At 42.0% G+C, this 19,446-nt stretch overlaps 1 protein-coding gene across 1 annotated transcript; it reads right to left on the bottom strand.

Annotated features, from left to right (window-relative positions):
• Window positions 1-1,456: 1,456 nt before the first annotated feature.
• Window positions 1,457-10,653, bottom strand: LOC129868762 (general transcription factor II-I repeat domain-containing protein 2-like). Its single transcript, XM_055942976.1, has 2 exons — window positions 10,607-10,653; window positions 1,457-9,750 (listed from the first exon to the last, which is right to left on the bottom strand). The coding sequence occupies exon 2, from the start codon at window positions 3,891-3,893 to the stop codon at window positions 2,868-2,870; it is 1,026 nt and encodes a 341-aa protein (XP_055798951.1). The 5' UTR covers window positions 3,894-9,750; window positions 10,607-10,653; the 3' UTR covers window positions 1,457-2,867.
• Window positions 10,654-19,446: the final 8,793 nt, after the last annotated feature.

Here is a 19,446-nt window from a genome sequence, read left to right on the forward strand (position 1 = left end):
CCAGCTCCAGATGCGTATGACCTCTGACGAGCCGGGCATCCCCGTCACAGGTGTGCTGACTAGCTACACCCGTGGCACGCCTTAGGTTCATCACAGTCCTTAGCCTCGTGCTCCCCAGATCCACAAAATATGCACTCTCTTGTGCTGCACGTGGATAGGATATGGCCGTAGGCCATACAGCGCCTGCAAAACGGTGGCTGACGTGCATAAAATAATGTCCCCCTGTCAGCCCCCAGGGAGAACATAGCTGGAGGATGAAGGTAGCCGCCCAGCCCCTTCGGGTCCTCCCTGAGGAGGAATCAATTTAATATGTAGTCCCCTAATGGGGGACGTATGAGATATTAAACTGATAAGAACAGATTTTTTGGGGGAATAAATTATGTATTACTTTCAATGCCGTTCAATACAAAACCATATATTACAATCAAAATCAAATTTAGGCATTTTTAAATTACAACACAAAAATAAATCCTCAAAACAAAACTCAGGGGAGCATCTTCCCTCCTAAAGGGAGCATCTTCCCTCATACCTAAACAATACCTTTCCCTATCTCCACGTCCCCAATCTATCCCCGTAAAATATCTAAATTAATCCCAGCCCTAAACCCCCCTTCCACCTCTCCCAATCAGCATGCTGCCCCCACTTCCCCCCACGCCTCCCTCTTCATCCTCCCTCTCAAATCTCCTTCCACCCTCCTAACTATCCCCTCAACCCCTCAATCTCTCCCTGTCTTTACCATGTTCTGCCTGGCTTCCCACAGCCCCAGTTTAAAGAGACTCATGAGAAGCCAGAGCAGAAACCTATCCCTATCCGTCCCTCTCGCTCTCCCTACACCTCTCTCTAACCTTGCCCACGTCAAAACAAAATCCTCTCTTACCCTTCCTAACAACACCCGTGCCCTAGCCCATACTACTCCGGCAAAGGCACAGTTCCAAAAGGCATGGCGCACGGTCTCCTCCCTGTCACAAGATGGTCTTGGACAGGTGGGGGATCGCGCCAAGCTATGCAGGTCCTTGAGCCTGTTTTTCAGGCCTCGCGCCTGCACTCCCTCCCAGACCACTACCGGGAAGCCCACTACAGGCGCCGGACTTCCTGCCTGCCTGACATCCTCGTACAGGTGCATGTGATCTAAACCGACTCGGGCAACTTCAACCTCGGGGTGCGCACGCAGCCACTTGGCCGCCCGAGGACCCGTGTTAGACCTGAAATTGTAAAGGACTTAGATAAGATTCGTTACAATTTTATTTGGAGGAACAAGCCTCACTATCTACGAAAATATATTCTCACCAATACCAAAGAACAAGGAGGTCTTGAGGTTTTAGATTTCAATACTCTAAATCAGGGGTGTCAAACTCATTTTCACCGAGGGCCACATCAGCATAATGGCTGTCCTCAAAGGGCCAGATGTAACTTATAAATGTAATCGAATGTAATGTAAAATAAATGTAACTCCTCCTTAATGTTAAATAACTCATTATTTATTATAACTTATTCAAGTGACAATTACAGTTGCATAGAAAATATATGTTTGCTTGTAGCTCTAACATAAATCCTTTAAAATTTTGTCAGCTTATGAAAACCCACATAACTCCATTAATGAAGGATCAAACTGTCCAAGTGAATAAAGAAAAATAACATAAAACTGAGCTGCAAAGAACATGTATGACACATGTAGCATTTTACAAAAAAAAGGCTGCACACAGCCTTGCACCCAACTGATGGTTTGATGACAACAATTTGTCTGCATACACACATAAACCTGCAAACATTAAATAATTACTACAGCAGCTACACATAAATAATATGTAATCAACTAAAAATACCAAAATAAAGGTTGACTCAGTTCACAACTATATTGGTCAAGTTTTTCGGTTAGTCTTTGATGAGGAGATGCTGCCTGTCCTTGAACACACCAAGTGGATTCTCTCTCTACTATCGATTGATCATGTTCTGAAAATGATAAACACAAAACAAAATGCAAGCACAATCATTAAATTGCACACAGTTTAACTGTTCTTCTCCTTGGTTGAATTACATTTTATTATATTTTAATTAAGTTTAAAAAAAATGCTTGCCTGTGTGTTTTCTGACCAGATGTCTGGCACCGTTTTCCCGTTACCAGTGTGTCAATGTCTGGTTTTAGGTCCTGTGCTGAGGCAATGCGTAGAACAGCATGGAGGTTGTCACCCGTGAGGCGTGATCTGTGCTTGTTTTTGTTCAGATTCATTTTGGAAAAAAACGGTTCGCACAGATAGGTGCTCCCAAACATGGACAGAACACGGGCAGCATGAAGTCGAAGCTGTGGCATCAAACCAGGAGGCAGCAGACGGTAAAAGTAGTTGTGGATTGTAGCATCCTGAAACTTTGCTCTCAGGCCACTGTCGCTTTGAAGCTCAATTAGCTCCATCTGAAGGTGTTGGGGTGCAGTGCAGACATCGGTGGTGAAAGGATTGGCAAAGATGTCAAAGCCAGACTGTTGTGCTCTGAAGTCAGAGAAGCGCCGATCAAACTCAGTCTTTAACCAGCTCAGTTTGGTAGCCAACTGAGCACATGAAAAAGTCTCAGGAAATGAGGCTGACATGCTCTGACAAACAGGAAAGTGAACAAGATTGTCCTGTTTCACTTGCCACATCCATAAGTCCAATTTACGCTGGAAAGCCGTGATCGTGTCGGACATCTGCGTGATGACTTGTTTGCATCCCTGCAGCTTCTGATTCAGCTGGGCGAGATGGTCGGTTATGTCACACAACACAGCAAAGTCACACATCCACTTTGGATCTGATAGTTCAGACATGAGTTTTCCTTTACTCTGCATAAAAAGAGCAATGTCTATCCTGAGCTCGAAAAATCGCTTGAGGACTTTGCTCCTACTCAGCCACCGCACTTCTGTATGGTACAGCACATCCCCGTGTTCCGAGCCCATCTCCAGCAAAAACTGCTGGAACTGACGGTGATTCAGGCCACGCGCCCGAATGAAGTTCAGTTTTCATGACTGTGGTCACAATGTCCTCCATCCCCAGCACCTTCCCACACAAAGCTTCTTGATGGATAATGCAATGATACGTTATCAAAGGCGTGTGACAGTTCATTTTTTGCATTTTCCCCTTCATTAGTCCAACCAAGCCCACTTTTCCTCCACACATTGCCGGTGCACCGTCTGTAGTTAATCCTACCAAGGTTTCCCACTGCAATGCATTTTTACTTACGGACTTCTCTACCGCATCAAAAATGTTCTGTCCCGTCGTGGTCCCATGCATTGCAGCCACATCCAACAGCTCCTCAGTGATAGAGAGGTCCGACTTTACGCCTCTAATAAAAATTGATAACTGCGCTGTGTCCGTGTTATCTGTGCTTTCATCAACAGCTAATGAAAAAGCTGTGTAGCTGCGTGTCTCCTCGGCCAGCTGTGTTGTAAGATTTTCTGCTAGTTCCTTCACTCGGTCGGCGATGGTGTTTCTTGATAAACTGACATTTTTAAAAGTCTGTAACTGGTCGGGACACACCTGCTCACAGACCTTCAGCATGCACTGCTTCAAAAACGCTCCCTCTGAAAAAGACTTGGAAGCGTGGGCGATTTCTTCAGCCACAATGAAGCTAGCTTTCACCGCGGCCTCGTTTTTGGCTGTGGATTTCATGAACAAACTCTGCTGCGACCGCAGTTTGCCTTTTAATTCTTGGGCAATTTGTTGCTTTTCTTGAAGGCTAGCTTTAGCGTACTTAGCTCCGTGTTTGGTGTCAAAATGTCGACGCAGATTGTACTCTTTGATAACCGACACCGCCTCGTAACACAAAAGACATACCGGTCTTTCTCCTTGAAGCACAAACAAGTATTCGCCTTCCCATCTTTCTTGAAACAGTCTTCCGTCTGCATCAACTTTTCTCTTTCTGGACATTTTGGGATCATTATTTATATCTCAATTCCACTCGTTGGCATGGACACTGCCGTGGCTAGCGTAGTCGAAAGGCATTGTGGGAATGTAGTTTTTGGTCAAAGCACGCTCTTAATTTATTTTTTGGGTATTTATTTTTAGACACTCAAAACTTTTAAGCTCTCGCGGGCCACATAAAATGACATGGCGGGCCACATCTGGCCCGCGGGCCTTGAGTTTGACACATGTGCTCTAAATAATACTTTTAAAATAAATTGGATTCTGAAGTATGTTAACATCTCTAGGGTATGTGGGACGTTAGCGTCCCACCTCATCAACAGCCAGTGATACTGCAGGGCGCCATATTCAAAACAACAGAAATCCCATAATTTAAATTCCTCAAACATACAAGTATTTTACACCATTTTAAAGCTACACTTGTTGTAAATCCAGCCAAAGTGTCCGATTTCAAAAAGGTTTTACGACGAAAGCACACCAAACCATTATGTAAGGTATGAGCCAAGTCACAGAAAAAGATAGCCATGTTTCCAGCTAAAGAGAGCATTAACAAAAAGCAGAAATAGAGATAAAATTAATCATAACCTTTGATAATCTTCATCAGATGACACTCATAGGACTTCATGTTACACAATACATGTATTTTATGTTCGGTAAAGTTCATATTTATATCCAAAAATCTGAGTTTGAAAAGCCTGAGAAAATGCATAGCGCCACATTAAAATGAATGACTATGAAAATTACTATAAAATCAAACTTTCATTAAATCACACATGAAAGATATCAAATTAAAGCTACACTGGTTGTGAATCCAGCCAACATGTCAGAATTCAAATAGGCTTTTCAGCGAAAGCATACGATGCTATTATCTGAGCATAGCACCATTGTAAACAAAAGAGAGAAAACATTTCAACCCTGCAGGAGCGACACAAAACGCAGAATAAAAATATAATTCATGCCTTACCTTTGACGAGCTTCTGTTGTTGGCACTCCAATATGTCCCATAAACATCACAAATGGTCCTTTTGTTCGATTAATTTCGTCGATATATGTCCAAAATGTCAATTTATTTGGCGCGTTTGATCCAGAAAAACACCGGTTCCAACTTGCTCAAACATGATGACAAAATATATCAAAGGTTACCTTTAAACTTTGCCAAAAAATGTCAAACTACTTATGTAATACAACTTTAGGTATTTTTTTACGTTAATAATTGATAAAATTGAAGACGGATGATTGAACACATATACAGGATTAAAACGATATGTAGCATGCCTTCTGTTTGATTGAAACGCATGTCTAGGACACCAGGAGTGCCTCGACTTCAAGATGGCCGTATTTCTTCATTACACAAAGGAATAACCTCAACATATTTCTCACGACTGTTGACATCCAGTGGAAGTCGTAGGAACTGCAAGCAAGTTGCTTAGAAATCTGGTTCCCCAATGAAAACTCATTGAAAAGACAGTGACCTCAAAAAAAAAAAAATCTGAATGGTTTGTCCTCGGGGTTTCGCCTGCTAAATAAGTTATGTTATACTCACAGACATGAAACTTCAGAGTGTTTTCTATCCAAATCTACTAATAATGTGCATATCTTATCTCCTGGCGATGAGTAACTGGCAGTTGAATTTGGGTATGCTTTTCATCCAAATGTGAAAATGCTGCCCCATACCCTAGAGAAGTTAAGAACCAGAAACGTATTTGGAATGTCTTCACTAAGTATTTATTTGACTGTTGGTGGTTTAGAATTTTTGCTTCAATGTAATTTTGATGTTGATAAAATCCCAGGAAAGTTGGCCAAATTCCATAAGCAGGCAATTTTAGCTTGTATGTTAGCGTATAAACACAATTTTTCCACTCACAGATACTTTTTATGGAACAACAAAGATATACGATTTAAAAATAAGTCTCTTTTTTTTCATGGCTGGTTTGTGAATGAAATTATTTTGGTTGGTCAGTTACTGAATAAGGATGGATATCTTCTCTCATATGGGGAATATCTTGATAAGTTTAAAATTCCAATAACCCCGAAAGAATATGCAATTGTTTTTGATGCGATTCCAAGGGGGTTGTATATCTTTTAAATTCCTCTGTGGTTGATGTAAGTAACAGATTTACATGAAAATATATTCATTGGCAATATCAACAAAGATAAATGTAGTAATAAACAGATTAGGAATATTGTTTGTGATACTACAATTCCCTCAGCAAGATTATTTTTGTCAGATATCTATGGTGATATACAAATGGGGGAAAGCATGGAAAATTGCTAACAAATATTGTATCAGTAACAAAGTAAAGGAAGTTTAATTTAAAATGTTACATAGAAATTAACCTGTGAAACATGTTTTGGAAAGATTCAAGCAGAATATTGAAAATAACTGTGATTTCTGTGGAATGGAGAAGGATACCATTTTGCATTTGTTTTTTTACCTGTATTTATAGCAGAATGTTTTGGATTGACATACAGAATTTTGTTACAAAAGAAATTGGACCGATTGTACTATTTAATGGTTTTGATAATGATTTATTTCAGAAATTCTGTCATAGATAAAGATGTAGTATATTTAATTCAACTGCTAATAATACTAGGTACATTTCATATTCACAAATGCAAATGGTCTAATTCAAAACCTAACTTTTTTCACTTTATAAATACGTTTAAACAATATGGCACCACTAACTAAAATGAAAAACAAAAAGGCAATTAAAACTTGTTGCTTTGTTTGTTTAGGATTCCTGGCAATGTAAAAAGTTTGTTATTACGCTTGTTTGAATGTGACTATTCCTCTTTTGTTTGATGATATTTGTTAATTAAAAAGAATAAGAGTTCCCTGTAAAAGTTGAAGTCATATTGAACAACTACCAGAGAGAAGCTTCTCTACATAAGAATTGCATACCATATTTTTTCCATATATCAAAATAATACTTTATTGTCAATCAGCAATTACTTACTTAGATAAGGCCACAGCAAGGACCCAGTTAATGGTTGAAAATAACTTATTTCCGTGTCAATGAGTTACACTGAGTGTATAAAATATTAACACCTGCTCTTTCCATGACATATGCTGACCAGATGAATCCAGGTTAAAGCTATAATCCCTTATGGATGTCACTAGTTAAATCAGTGTAGATAAAGAGGAGGAGAAAGGTAAAAAATATATATATATTGTAAGGCTTGAGACAATTGAGACATGGATTGTGTATGTGTGCCATTCAGAGGGTGAATGGGCAAGACAAAATATTTACGTGCCTTTCAACGGGGCATGGTAGTAGGTGCTAGGGATACCAGTTTGTGTCAAGAACTGCAACGCTTTTTACGCTCAACAGTTTCCCGTGTGTATCAAGAATGGTCCACCACTCAAAAGACATACAGCCAATTTGACACAACTGTGGGAGGCATTGGAGTCAACATGGGCCAGCATCCCTGTGAATGTTTTGTACACTCAGTACATTAATAATATTGGTACAGTGTTCTTGCCGTAACCTGTAAAGCTGGAGCAGCCTGCAAGGCAGGGGGAGGTGTAGGTGATGCCATTGTCTGAACACACAGGGTCCCACTCCCCAGCCAAGAAGGAGCAGTCTGTTACACTCTGACAACAGGCTACCATCATATACCAGGGGACAGAGGAAATGGTTGATAATAATGATGTTTAAATAATTGTTGCTGAACTATCATTGACATTGTCACTGTGCCTATGACAAAACAGCCAGGAATCCTAGCTCAGTAACAACCATACTGTATATTCCCACAAGAGGGAGCCCCGGCACAAGCCCATGTGTGTTTTGGTCTAACTCTCCCTCATATTCCACTGATCAAAACTTTTGTTTTTATCAAACCACCCACCCACCTGCCAACCAATCAGATGTCATATTTACTCGTTGTAGGACACGGTCAGACCAGCCACCTGAACGTTGTCACACTTAGTGCCAGACTGCAGAGGGAGGAGGAGGCAGGCCATGAAGGAGAGGACGAAAGACAGCTAGGCTCCAGACACAACGCCAAGCTTATACCTCTTCATCAGTAGAACTCCCAGGAATATCCCCACCGCACCCACAGGCAGGTTCAACTCACCTGGAAAAGTTATACTCACACGTCTTTAGTGCTAACAGTGTGCTGGAGTTTCATTTCCACTCATGTTCAACAAACCTACTGGGGATGGGAGAGAACAAAAAAAGTGTATTTAATGCCATTCAACATCAGTACTGACAGGAGGGAACATTTCAGTTGGAGCATGTTCAGGTTTCTATGGCTGCGTTGAGACAGGCAGCCCAATTCAGCCCAATTGTAATTTGTATTTTGACAAATCAGATATGCTCTGAAAAAGAGCTGATGCGAAAATATCTAATGTGATTGTTCAAAAGACAAATTAGTGGAAAAAATATCATAGTTGGGCTGCCTGTCTAAACGCATCCCTTGTCTCTCTGTCTCTGACCCAAACTTGGAGTTGGCCCTAGGAGCCCAATTCTTCACCAAACTGGACCTCCGCAACGCTTAAAATCTGGTGAGAATCAGGGAGATGAGTGGAAAACTGCCTTTAACACCCCCTAGTGATCACTGAGTATCTAGTCATGACCTTTGGAATATCTAACTCACCAGCAGTCTTTCAAGCATTGATCAATGACACTCTTAGGGAAATGTTGAATCGGTTCGTCTTTGTTTACCTCGACGACATCCTGATCTTCCCCAAAAACCCTTCCGGAACACATACAGCCCTGTCCCACCTCACTCAAGCAGGTTTTTGCTGGAATCCCGAGGCTGACAGGGCATTCATAGAGCTCAAGGGACGTTTCACCTCCGGACCCTTCCTCGTTCATCCTGATCCGACTCGTCCCTTTGTGGTAGAGGTGGACGCCTCGGACACCGGAGCTGGGGCGGTCCTTTCACAGCGAACGAGGAGGATAAGACACTGCACCCATGCACCTTTCTCTCCAAGCGGTTCTCAACCAGCGGAAGGCAACTACCACGTAGGCAACCGGGAGCTCTTGGCAGTTAAGTGGGCCCTTGAGGAGTGGAGACACTGGTTGGAACCACTGCTTCATCTTCTGGTCTCTTCTCTGCACCTGGGTCCAACCTTACCACGTCACAGTTATAGCATCTCTTAATCCCTTCTCTTAACATGTATGGCCCCAAAACATAATCAAGCAGCTGACCAATTACGCAAGACTTTAGTTCTAAGTTAACTGAGATTAATCAACAACTGGATACATTTCTTTATTTCTAAAGTAAAACTATCCTCCGCATTGGAGTATCTCTACAAGTACAAGTTTAACCAGTATTTCAGTTGTTTTACCGTCCCATGAAGAAGTGTGGCAGTTCTGTGAGGAAGGATCCTACAGCCATGAGGAAACAGCCCATAGCAATGAGCCTGGGCGGTGCAGCTTCGCCCAAAAATGGCTGACCACAGCAGGTTACCTGCAAGAAACCACAACACTACAGTAGCCAGGAATCGCAAATTATAAACACAGTTTTAAAAAAAACTAAAAATGGCATATCAGTTTGGATACTAGGCTGCAACAACATAGCATCACATACAACAATGTTAGGGGTTTGACAGTAGAGTTATGGACAATCGCCAGTCAATCAATTAATAGGAAAAACTATAAAACTGGACAGTATTGAGAGCAGACTGATTGAACCACAATTTTTTTTTATCATACTGTAGTTTGTATCTGGTTTTAAATACATGAATTCTCAAGCAACTCAATGTTATTGTTGATACCCATCTCAAAGCTGCCGTCTATGAGTCCGATGAGAGAACTGGACAGGTCAAAGTGTATCTCTGAGTGATGGCACTCTTCATGTAGGTCCCTGACTGAGCTTTGGTGAAGGAGGCGAATAACAGGGCCACGATGAACTGCTGACAAACACAAGAGAGAGAACATTAGTGTATGTTTATGCGTCGATACGTGTGCAGACAGAGTGCATGAGTAGCTGAGGTGGCCTGCAATAGTAAAAAGAACGGACACAAGTTTACGTCTGCAAAGTTCTGCCGCTTTCTTTATTCTGAAGAATGTTTTTTTCTCTTGTTCAATTGTCTATTTTCTTGTCAGTACTTTGAAAATATTCACATCAAACAAGTGCACACTTTAAAATACACAACATAAATGCACTTTACCTAAAGCAGAATTCCAAAATGTTCCACAAATAACTGTCTTAGCGTATGGTTTCACATGAAAACCACATTGTATTTCACATTCATACAATAGAAACAACTATATATGAAAACGTAAATAACTGAATGTTTTTCTATATACCGCTACCTCTATAGAAAACTGACAACAATACATTCAGCTTTAAGATAGTGGCACCTATAGAAAATCGTCTCTCTCACTGTATGCACTAAAAGTCCACCAGACTGAGCGTGCTCGGCCAGCTAGTGAGCACAATTTGACACAAAACCAATAACATGTAAAACGAACTCAGAAATCCCTAACAAATGGATTCTTTATAAAAAGATATCCTAGACAAAATCCAGTACAAGTAAGCTACTCAGTGAACATAGTCTCTGTGACTCGTAAATCGTTTTTTACCTCAGCTAGCATCAAGCTAACATATACTCTCACTCAATGTAAATCATGTTCCTCTCTCACTCATTTCGACACAAAGCCAAAACAAAACCTTTCCTAACGTGATAATATCTTGACAAAGTTGTTAAATAGCATGTTTTTACATATTGTGAATATATTTGAACGTTTGGAAGTTCTGTTACATACCTGTAATAGTAAAAAGAACAGACACAGTTTACCTCTGTAAAGTTCTGATACTTATTCTGCAGAATGGTGAGCGCTTGGCCAGAACTTGCTGTTTCTCTTGCTACAACAGTGCAACAGCGCCATCTATTGGCCTGATGGACTGCTAACGCTAAAGTATGAAGAAAATACAATTTAGATTAATTAAGACAAATACATAAACAAATTGGGGGGGGGGGGGGGGTATAATAAAAGCGTGTCTGTTTTTAGTGACTTTGTTTTCAACCCATTACACATGCACAATCGTACATGTGCATTTGAAAGCATTATTAAGAACCTTGAGTGTGGAACTGCAGGGCGTTTACGCCAAAACCACATGAATTTCACATGTGAACATGGGAAGTTTTCCAAGAGCATGTTTTCATGTAATCTTATGTGAAAATAATGTGATAACATGTAAAGCAACATTAAACTACATATGTGAAAACGTGATCACGTTGTGTTCCAAAACATGTTTTCACATAAAATGTTAGTTGAAATCATGTGGTTTTTCTTTAAGGGCAGGAATATAAGATGCATTTTGATGTTATGTTTGATGTTACATGATCTCAAAAATGCAATGTTCTTTGAGGTTCTTCCATGTTCCTTTCCATGTATTTTCCATTTTACTTTGCCTCAGTCCTTTTCACTTTTCTTGACAAAACGAGCTCTGTCTCCGTCAAGACTTTTACAGAGCTACCCTGAATTGAAAGCAGCTTCTGACGGATTTTAAACCATTTAGCAAATAGTTTTATAATGAAGAGTAGACCCAACTAAACACCCTGGATTCTTTACACACACATTCAAAGCCAAAAATCTCACATTTGGACTCATCAGACCAAAGGACAGATTTACACCAGTCTAAGGTCTATTGCTCGTGTTTCTTGGCCCAAGCCAGTCTATTCGTATTGTTGGTGTATGTCCTTTAGTAGTGGTTTCAATGGAGCAATTGGACCATGAAGGCCTGATTCACGCAGTCTCCTCTGAACAGTGCATGTTGAGATGTGTGTGTTTCTTGAACTCTGTGAAGCATTTATTTGGGCTCCAATCTGAGGTGCAGTTAACTCTAATGAACTTATCCTCTGCAGCAAAGGTAACTCTGGGTCTTTCTCATGAGAGCCAGTTTCATAAAGCGCTTCATGGTTTTTGCGACTGCACTAGAAGAAACGTTCAAAGTTCTTGAAATATTCCATATTGACTGACCTTCATGTCTTAAGTAATGATGGACTGTTGGTTCTCTTTGCTTTTTTCAGCTGTTCTTGGCATTATATGGACTTGGTCTTTTACCAAATAGGAATATCTTCTGTAAACCATCCCTACCTTGTCACAACACATCCTATTGGCTAAAACGCTTTAATAAGGAAAGAAATTCCACAAATTAACTTTTAAGAAGGTACACCTGTTAATTGAAATGCATTCCAGGTGACTACCTCATGAAAAGGTTTGAGAGAATGCCAAGAGTGTGCAAAGCGGTCATCAAGGAAAAGGATGGCTACTTCGAAGAATCTCAAATCTCAAATATATTTTGATTTGTAATACACATTTTTGCTTACTACATGATTCCAATTGTGCTATTTCATAGTTTTGATGTGTTCACTATTATTCTAAACAATTGTAAAAGTAAATTAAAACCCTTAAATGAGTAGGTGTGTTTGCAAAGTAGGTGTGTAGGTGTGATATTGCAAATATGGTACAATCCAGGGGTGCAAAGCTCTTGGAGACTTACCCAGAAAGACTCTCAGCTTTAAATCGCTGCCAAAGGTGATTTTAACATGTATTGTCAATACTTATGTAAATGAGATATTTCTGTATTTCATTTTCAATACATTTGAAAAATAAAATTGAAACATGTTTTCACTTTGTCATTATGGGGTATTGTCTGTAGCTGGGTGAGATGATAAAAAAACTATAATTTAATCCATTTGGAATTCAGGCTGTAAGAAAACAAAATTTGGAATAAGTTAAGGGGTATGAACACTTTCTGAAGGAACTGTATATCTGCAAGAAAGTGATAAATGAGCAACTCTTTGAAAGGGGTCATATAAACATTGCCTTATTTAAAAGCACATTTACATTGTCCAATTAACATCCACACATTGATTTCATTCTTCGGCTCTTTATTCAAACACAATCACACTTGGAATAAAATGTGTGTGAAATTAGCATTAATGTGTGTGTATGTGTGGGGGGGTCAAGTTTGGACGGTTGTACATATGCAAATAGCCAAGATTGTATATTTCAGGACCATGGACAGCAGCGATATCGGCAGAGCAATATCTGTCATTCAGCACCACATGACAGTAAACAGCGGCCATCTCATGTGAAGTTGGCACTGGGGAAATCCCATGTAATGAGAAACGAGGCCTAGGAGGCAAAAAGACTGAAGGAGAAGACTCCCACAGGAACTCTATGCTAAACTGTTCTGCCACATTCATTTCAAATGTTACATATTTCGATTTGTAAATAATAGGGAATACATCTGCAAATAATTGAAACTGACTATTGAAATTACACTGTACAGCTTTAGTGTGTCTGTGCATCATAGGTACAACTGTAAGCAATAACGTTCTCAAATGTCTGTTTAATGTGAGAAACAAAATGAAAAACACCTGTTAGACCATTACAATGCGGACTGTCATGCATTTTTACTATTACCAACAAGACAACGAAGTGATACGTGCCATGGAGACTTATAACGGATACTTTCCAAACACCAAAGTTCCCACGCTGAGCGATATTGTTTACTACACTGTTATGCATACAATCCAAGTCATACGTTTATTGTCATTCATACTCTTATTTTTAACCGAATATCTTTGTAAAAGTGTTCATTGTGTCAATTCAGAGCTCGGAAATATTGGAATAATGTGCTTAAGGGGACTGGAACTCACAACAGGATAACACAACAACCACATTTTCAATTGACAATCATTGTTTTAAATGGATGTGGTCGATTGTTTATATATGCCTATACAAATCTATGTATTTAACTTGTAAACCAAGGTTGGATTAGTAGGTCTAAGCAACATGCACCTGGATAATCGCGTCATGAATCGGGACGGGCTCCTACGTCCTCATATCAAATCAAATTGTATTTGTCACATACACATGGTTAGCAGATGTTTATGCGAGTGTAGCGAAATGCTTGTGCTTCTAGTTCCGACAATGCAGTAATAACCAACAAGTAATCTAACCTAACAATTCCACAACTACTACCTTATACACACAAGTGTAAAGGGATAAAGAATATGTACATAAAGATATATGAATGAGTGATGGTACAGAACGGCATAGGCAAGATGCAGTAGATGGTATAGAGTACAGTATATACATATGAGATGAGTAATGTGGGGTATATAAACATAAAGTGGCATAGTTTAAAGTGGCTAGCGATACATGTATTACATAAAGATGCAGTAGATGATATACACATTATGACATAATAAAGAGCTTAATCTTTCACGAAATAAAGACATAGAAGCATACCCAATTATGCAGGTTCTACACATTCCATTTCTCCATGGCAATAGAATGTAAACATTCTATTTTGCGCCAAACATCGCCTACAACTCAATTCTAAGTCCAGCATATTGGACGACTCCACAGTCATTGATCATTCACGACTTTAAGTCATTCCTGTTATCTCTAGAGCGTCGCGTATATCTATAGCGCTGCATTTCTTCCCCATCTTACCATGGATAGGGTTTGGTGCATTCCGGAGTTCACTTATGGTCCCACAAAGGTAATCTTAGGAGAAATTAATTTTTGCATACTGTAAATGCCTGTGCATAATGTGCATAACAAAGCATAATTATTTTCATTATCTTCAAAGGAATTCTGTAGAAGCAGCCTTTATTTTCAGACTCTGCAGGCCTGCTGGGAGGAAACATATTACAATAAACAGGTAAGATTCATCCCACAAAAACATAAACAACAGAAAGAGAGTTGTATTTCAAGACAGTTTTGAGAAGTTGGTCATAAGAGTTCTTAATATCACTTGCAAATTGTCAGGCATGAGCAGTTGTGAAATGTTGCGAGAGGCCCTTCTGAAAGCACATGATATGGTATTTCGTGGCACGGTCTCACACCTTACCTCATCTTGCAGAAGAAGCTCATGGTCCACTATCTGCTGCTCCAGAGTAAAGGCCAGGTCCCGCCCCATATGACCACGGAGCACATGAGCAACTGGCTGGTGACTCAGGGCAAAAAATCCCTTAGGGAGAGGTGAGTACCACGTCAGCACTCACCCTCACTGCCATTCCCTGCCACCAGCAGCACTACAGGAGGTGTGGGTAAAATAAACAACAGAAAAATCAGGAGCCTGGATAGTTGAATTGCTCTGTGTTTTATTTGAAGGGTGTGGAAGGAAACACTGGAGGAGGGAAACGACCTCGCTCGGCTGGTAAGAGAATGAGAGTTAGAGACATACTACAAGTTAGTGAGCTCTTTACAGCAGGATAGATCTGTTGTGAAATTACACTAATGGAACTTCCTGTTTCATACTGCAGGCCTGGGAAGTAAACACTTGCCTAAAAATGATGGACATAGAGCACGAGGCAATCTGCAAGCTCCGCCGCTCCATGCACCCCACCTCGCCAGCTGACATGTGAGTTCCATGTACTGCCCTGCATATGACTTGATCCATTTATCTACACATCTGTAACTACGCAGAAACAGACTAAGACAGTGTTCTATGTGAGAACATTGCACATCGTTTAGCTTTGTCTTCTCCTTTTTGTTGATTTCAGCGATCCTAAGGTCCACAGCATCGTGGAGAGAGCTGTGAGGAGCATTCTGGGCGAGCAGTCCAATGAGCCCCGTAGCAACCTGCTCAGCCCATCTCAGGTGGTGGTGGAGGTGGTGCCCAGACTCCTATTGGCCCTGTGGCTTCAGACAGAGGAAGGCCATTCAGAGCAACTAATCCTTATAAGCGGGATGGCCGTGGGCATGGTGGCAGCCGTAGTGGAGAAGCTCTCCTGCATGTTAAAGGACCCTTCCCCTCACATCCCTTTCTCCCGGGCTGCTGCTTTTGACTCTGTGCGGTCGATCCTCGGGAGAATCAGTCAGTCCTTCTCCACGGATGACCTCCAGAGCCCTTTTTATATGAGCTCTGTCTGTGCCTTTGTGGCGGACGAGGTGCAGAGCTGCTTCCAGCCCCCTGCAGCCACCCTACCAGTCCCCCCTGTCCTCGCGGTGGCCGTCTCCACCACACTACCAGCTGACATCCAAGCAGGTGAGTAGCAATGATAGAGAGCACTCTGACAGATGCCTGTTCTGATGACATCTTGGTGACTTGTAGTAATAGAACTCATCAGGATTGTTGTTGTCACTCATAACACAGACGCAGACCCGGCTTCCTCCCACCTGGACGCTATGGACATCAACCCTAACATAGAGGCAGACCAGGCTTCTTCCCACCTGGAGGTTGTGGACATCACCACTAACATAAAGGCAGACCAGGCTTCTTCCCACCTGGAGGTTGTGGACATCACCGCTAATACAGAGGCAGACCAGGCTTCTTTCCACCTGGAGGTTGTGGACATCACTGCTAACACAGAGGCAGACCAGGCTTCTTTCCACCTGGAGGTTGTGGACATCACCGCTAATACAGAGGCAGACCAGGCTTCTTCCCACCTGGAGGTTGTGGACATCACCTCTAATACAGAGGCAGACCAGGCTTCTTTCCACCTGGAGGTTGTGGACATCACTGCTAACACAGAGGCAGACCAGGCTTCTTTCCACCTGGAGGTTGTGGACATCACCGCTAATACAGAGGCAGACCCGGCTTCCTCCCACCTGGAGGTTGTGGACATCACCCCTAACATAGAGGCAGACCAGGCTTCTTCCCACCTGGTGGTTGTGGACATCACCACTAACATAAAGGCAGACCAGGCTTCTTCCCACCTGGAGGTTGTGGTAATTACCCCTAACACAGAGGCAGACCAGGCTTCTTCCCACCTGGACGTTGTGGACATCACCCCTAACATAGAGGCAGACCAGGCTTCTTCCCACCTGGAGGTTGTGGACATCACCGCTAATACAGAGGCAGACCAGGCTTCTTCCCACCTGGAGGTTGTGGACATCACTGCTAATACAGAGGCAGACCAGGCTTCTTCCCACCTGGAGGTTGTGGTAATTACCCCTAACACAGAGGCAGACCAGGCTTCTTCCCACCTGGAGGTTGTGGACATCACCCCTAACATAGAGACAGACCCGGCATCTTCCCACCTGGAGGTTGTGGTAATTACCCCTAACACAGAGGCAGACCAGGCTTCTTCCCACCTGGACGTTGTGGACATCACCCCTAACATAGAGGCAGACCAGGCTTCTTCCCACCTGGAGGTTGTGGACATCACCGCTAATACAGAGGCAGACCAGGCTTCTTCCCACCTGGAGGTTGTGGACATCACTGCTAATACAGAGGCAGACCAGGCTTCTTCCCACCTGGAGGTTGTGGTAATTACCCCTAACACAGAGGCAGACCAGGCTTCTTCCCACCTGGAGGTTGTGGACATCACCACAACCACAGAGCCCATCGCTTCCCTCTTGGAGGTTGTGGACGTCTCATCTGAAGAAAGCACTCTCACGATGGCAGTCTTCGCCCCTCTGCCAGCTAACATCCAAACAGGTGAGTAACACTTAGAGAGCACTCTGACAGGTGCCGTTTGTCATGACATCTTAGTAGAACCTTTCAACTGGCCAGTGTTTAGAACCTACGGTTTGCATTTGTTTACATTCTGTCCCTCTTTTTTCCCTTTCCAGAGGATGTTGCTGTGGTCATCCCGGATGTCACCCCACACGTCACCAAGGATGTGACACTGGATGTTCCATGCAGAGCAAGGAAAGGGGCAGTCCGGCGATTTTTTTGCATTCTTTGGAGAGCAGTGTGCTGCTGCGCCTGCCACAAGGAAGAGGAGGAACAATATTAATTATTCTTCAGACATTCAGAAATGGAATTGAACCATAGAACATTAAATTATTCGCATTATAATTGGACTCAATTCTGCTTTTCTTCTGTTTGCTACTTAATTTCAGAACTTTTCTATTAACTTTCACTTTGCAAGTGTGGAGTAAGTTGTGTAAATACCTGGGAAACATCCCAATTTTAAAGCTTTTAATATTTTACTTTGTACATTTAAAAAAATAAGGTATTATTTGACAACAAAAAAACGAAGGGGGCTCAACCAATTTGAGTTGAGGTGCAACCAAAAACATGAATCATCATAAAAAAGGAAAAAGCGCAACTCTTGCTCACAATAAAAAATGCCTAGTCTATGACGATATGCAAGTTGTGTTTGCCCAGTAAAAGGGTGACCCAGACACCCTGGTTCTTGAGGGTTGAAGACAGTGAAAAATGATCATTAAGTATATGGGACTTTTCAATTCTTGAATTAAAATCTTTAATGAACATGAATTTAAATACAATTGACTTGAGGATCAGATCAGGCAGGCTGACTGGCTAGCCCTGAAGGCCCTCTGCCTCTACCTCTGTGTGGTTCATCTCAACCAAGAGGTTGTGTGGGTTGTCTTTCTGTGGGTGTGAATCACTATGACCTCTCCCTCTGCCTGCCATTTGGCTGATCAGAAGCCTTCTGCTCTTTCTTGCTCACATGAACAGGAGGAATGGCCTCTGGGGTAACCTCCTCCTCTATCTAACGCCTCTTCCACCTCCTCTTTCTGACTGTGTTCGACTGAGGTCACTCGTTCTCTCTCCCTGGGTGTTGGATAGTTCCTCCTCCTCTGTGTCTTTGTGAGTTTGGAGGGAGTTATCCTGTTCTGGCTCCCTCTAAGGGTGTGCACCGTAATCTCTTTCGGTGTGTTGAGGGGTTCAGTGGTTTTGGAGGGAGTCTGAAGTTTGATCTCTAGCGATGAATGTGGGGTCTGTCCCGTGGTGGTGTCCCCCTCCCTCCTAAGGAGGAGCCACTGAGACATGTGATGAGGCCAAGGAAGATCACTCTGCAAGGATGGGATAGGACACATCACAACACTGCTGCTCATTCATATTCAAACACACCTCAGAGTACGGACACAAACATGGACGCCCCCCCCCCCCCACACACACAATGAACTTACCTGTACATATCAGAATCATACATTCAACAGCCACCTCTTCCCCCACATGTATTGATCCCCCACCTCAAACATGTTGAGTCAATTCCAGATGCTGGAATGGTGCTGGAATGCAGGTGCAGTAGGGCCTAGTATGTAATAATGTGATACCATGTGTACCCCATATCCTGTGTTTGTCTTGATGTTTTTTTAAATTGTATTTAACTTTTATTTAAACAGGGAGTCACATTGACATTAAACATCTATTTTACAAAAGTGCCCGGTTGCGCTCAAGATGGCGACATGAGAGGGTGTAACATTTCTAGCTGAGGAACAATTTTAGGGTTTTCTCACAAAGTTTATAGTTTTAGACTGCAGTTCCAATTAGGGTTTTTTTCACAAAAAATTATATCTAACCATACAATGTAGCTATTTATATTTCAAATATATTGAAATATATTTTTGACGATTTCCAAACGAACAAGCTAGCTATCGAAAGCTAGCTATCGTGTCAGCGGGTGTAGTTAAGTTAGCCTGCTAACGTCTTCATAGCTAGTAGCATGTAATCAGGACATGACCAAACTGTTGCTGAGATAATGGATGTTGAAACTTCCAAGGAGAAAAGAGGCATTGTTGAAACTCACTCATATGCTTGCAGTGTAAAAAAGGGGGTGAATGCGATGCATACCCGAATACCCCAACCAAGGAGCAACTTCCAAAGACGCTGAGAAGTGAACCATCAATGAGCCAGCTACAGGACAACATCGTCCGCATCC

This window comes from Salvelinus fontinalis, chromosome 13, assembly GCF_029448725.1.
Source record: "Salvelinus fontinalis isolate EN_2023a chromosome 13, ASM2944872v1, whole genome shotgun sequence".
Classification (NCBI taxonomy): Eukaryota; Metazoa; Chordata; class Actinopteri; order Salmoniformes; family Salmonidae; genus Salvelinus; species Salvelinus fontinalis.

Excerpts from the sequence above, each read along its gene's own strand:
- LOC129868762 (XM_055942976.1), bottom strand. The coding sequence starts at position 3,893 with ATGTCCAGAAAGAGAAAAGTTGATGCAGACGGAAGACTGTTTCAAGAA.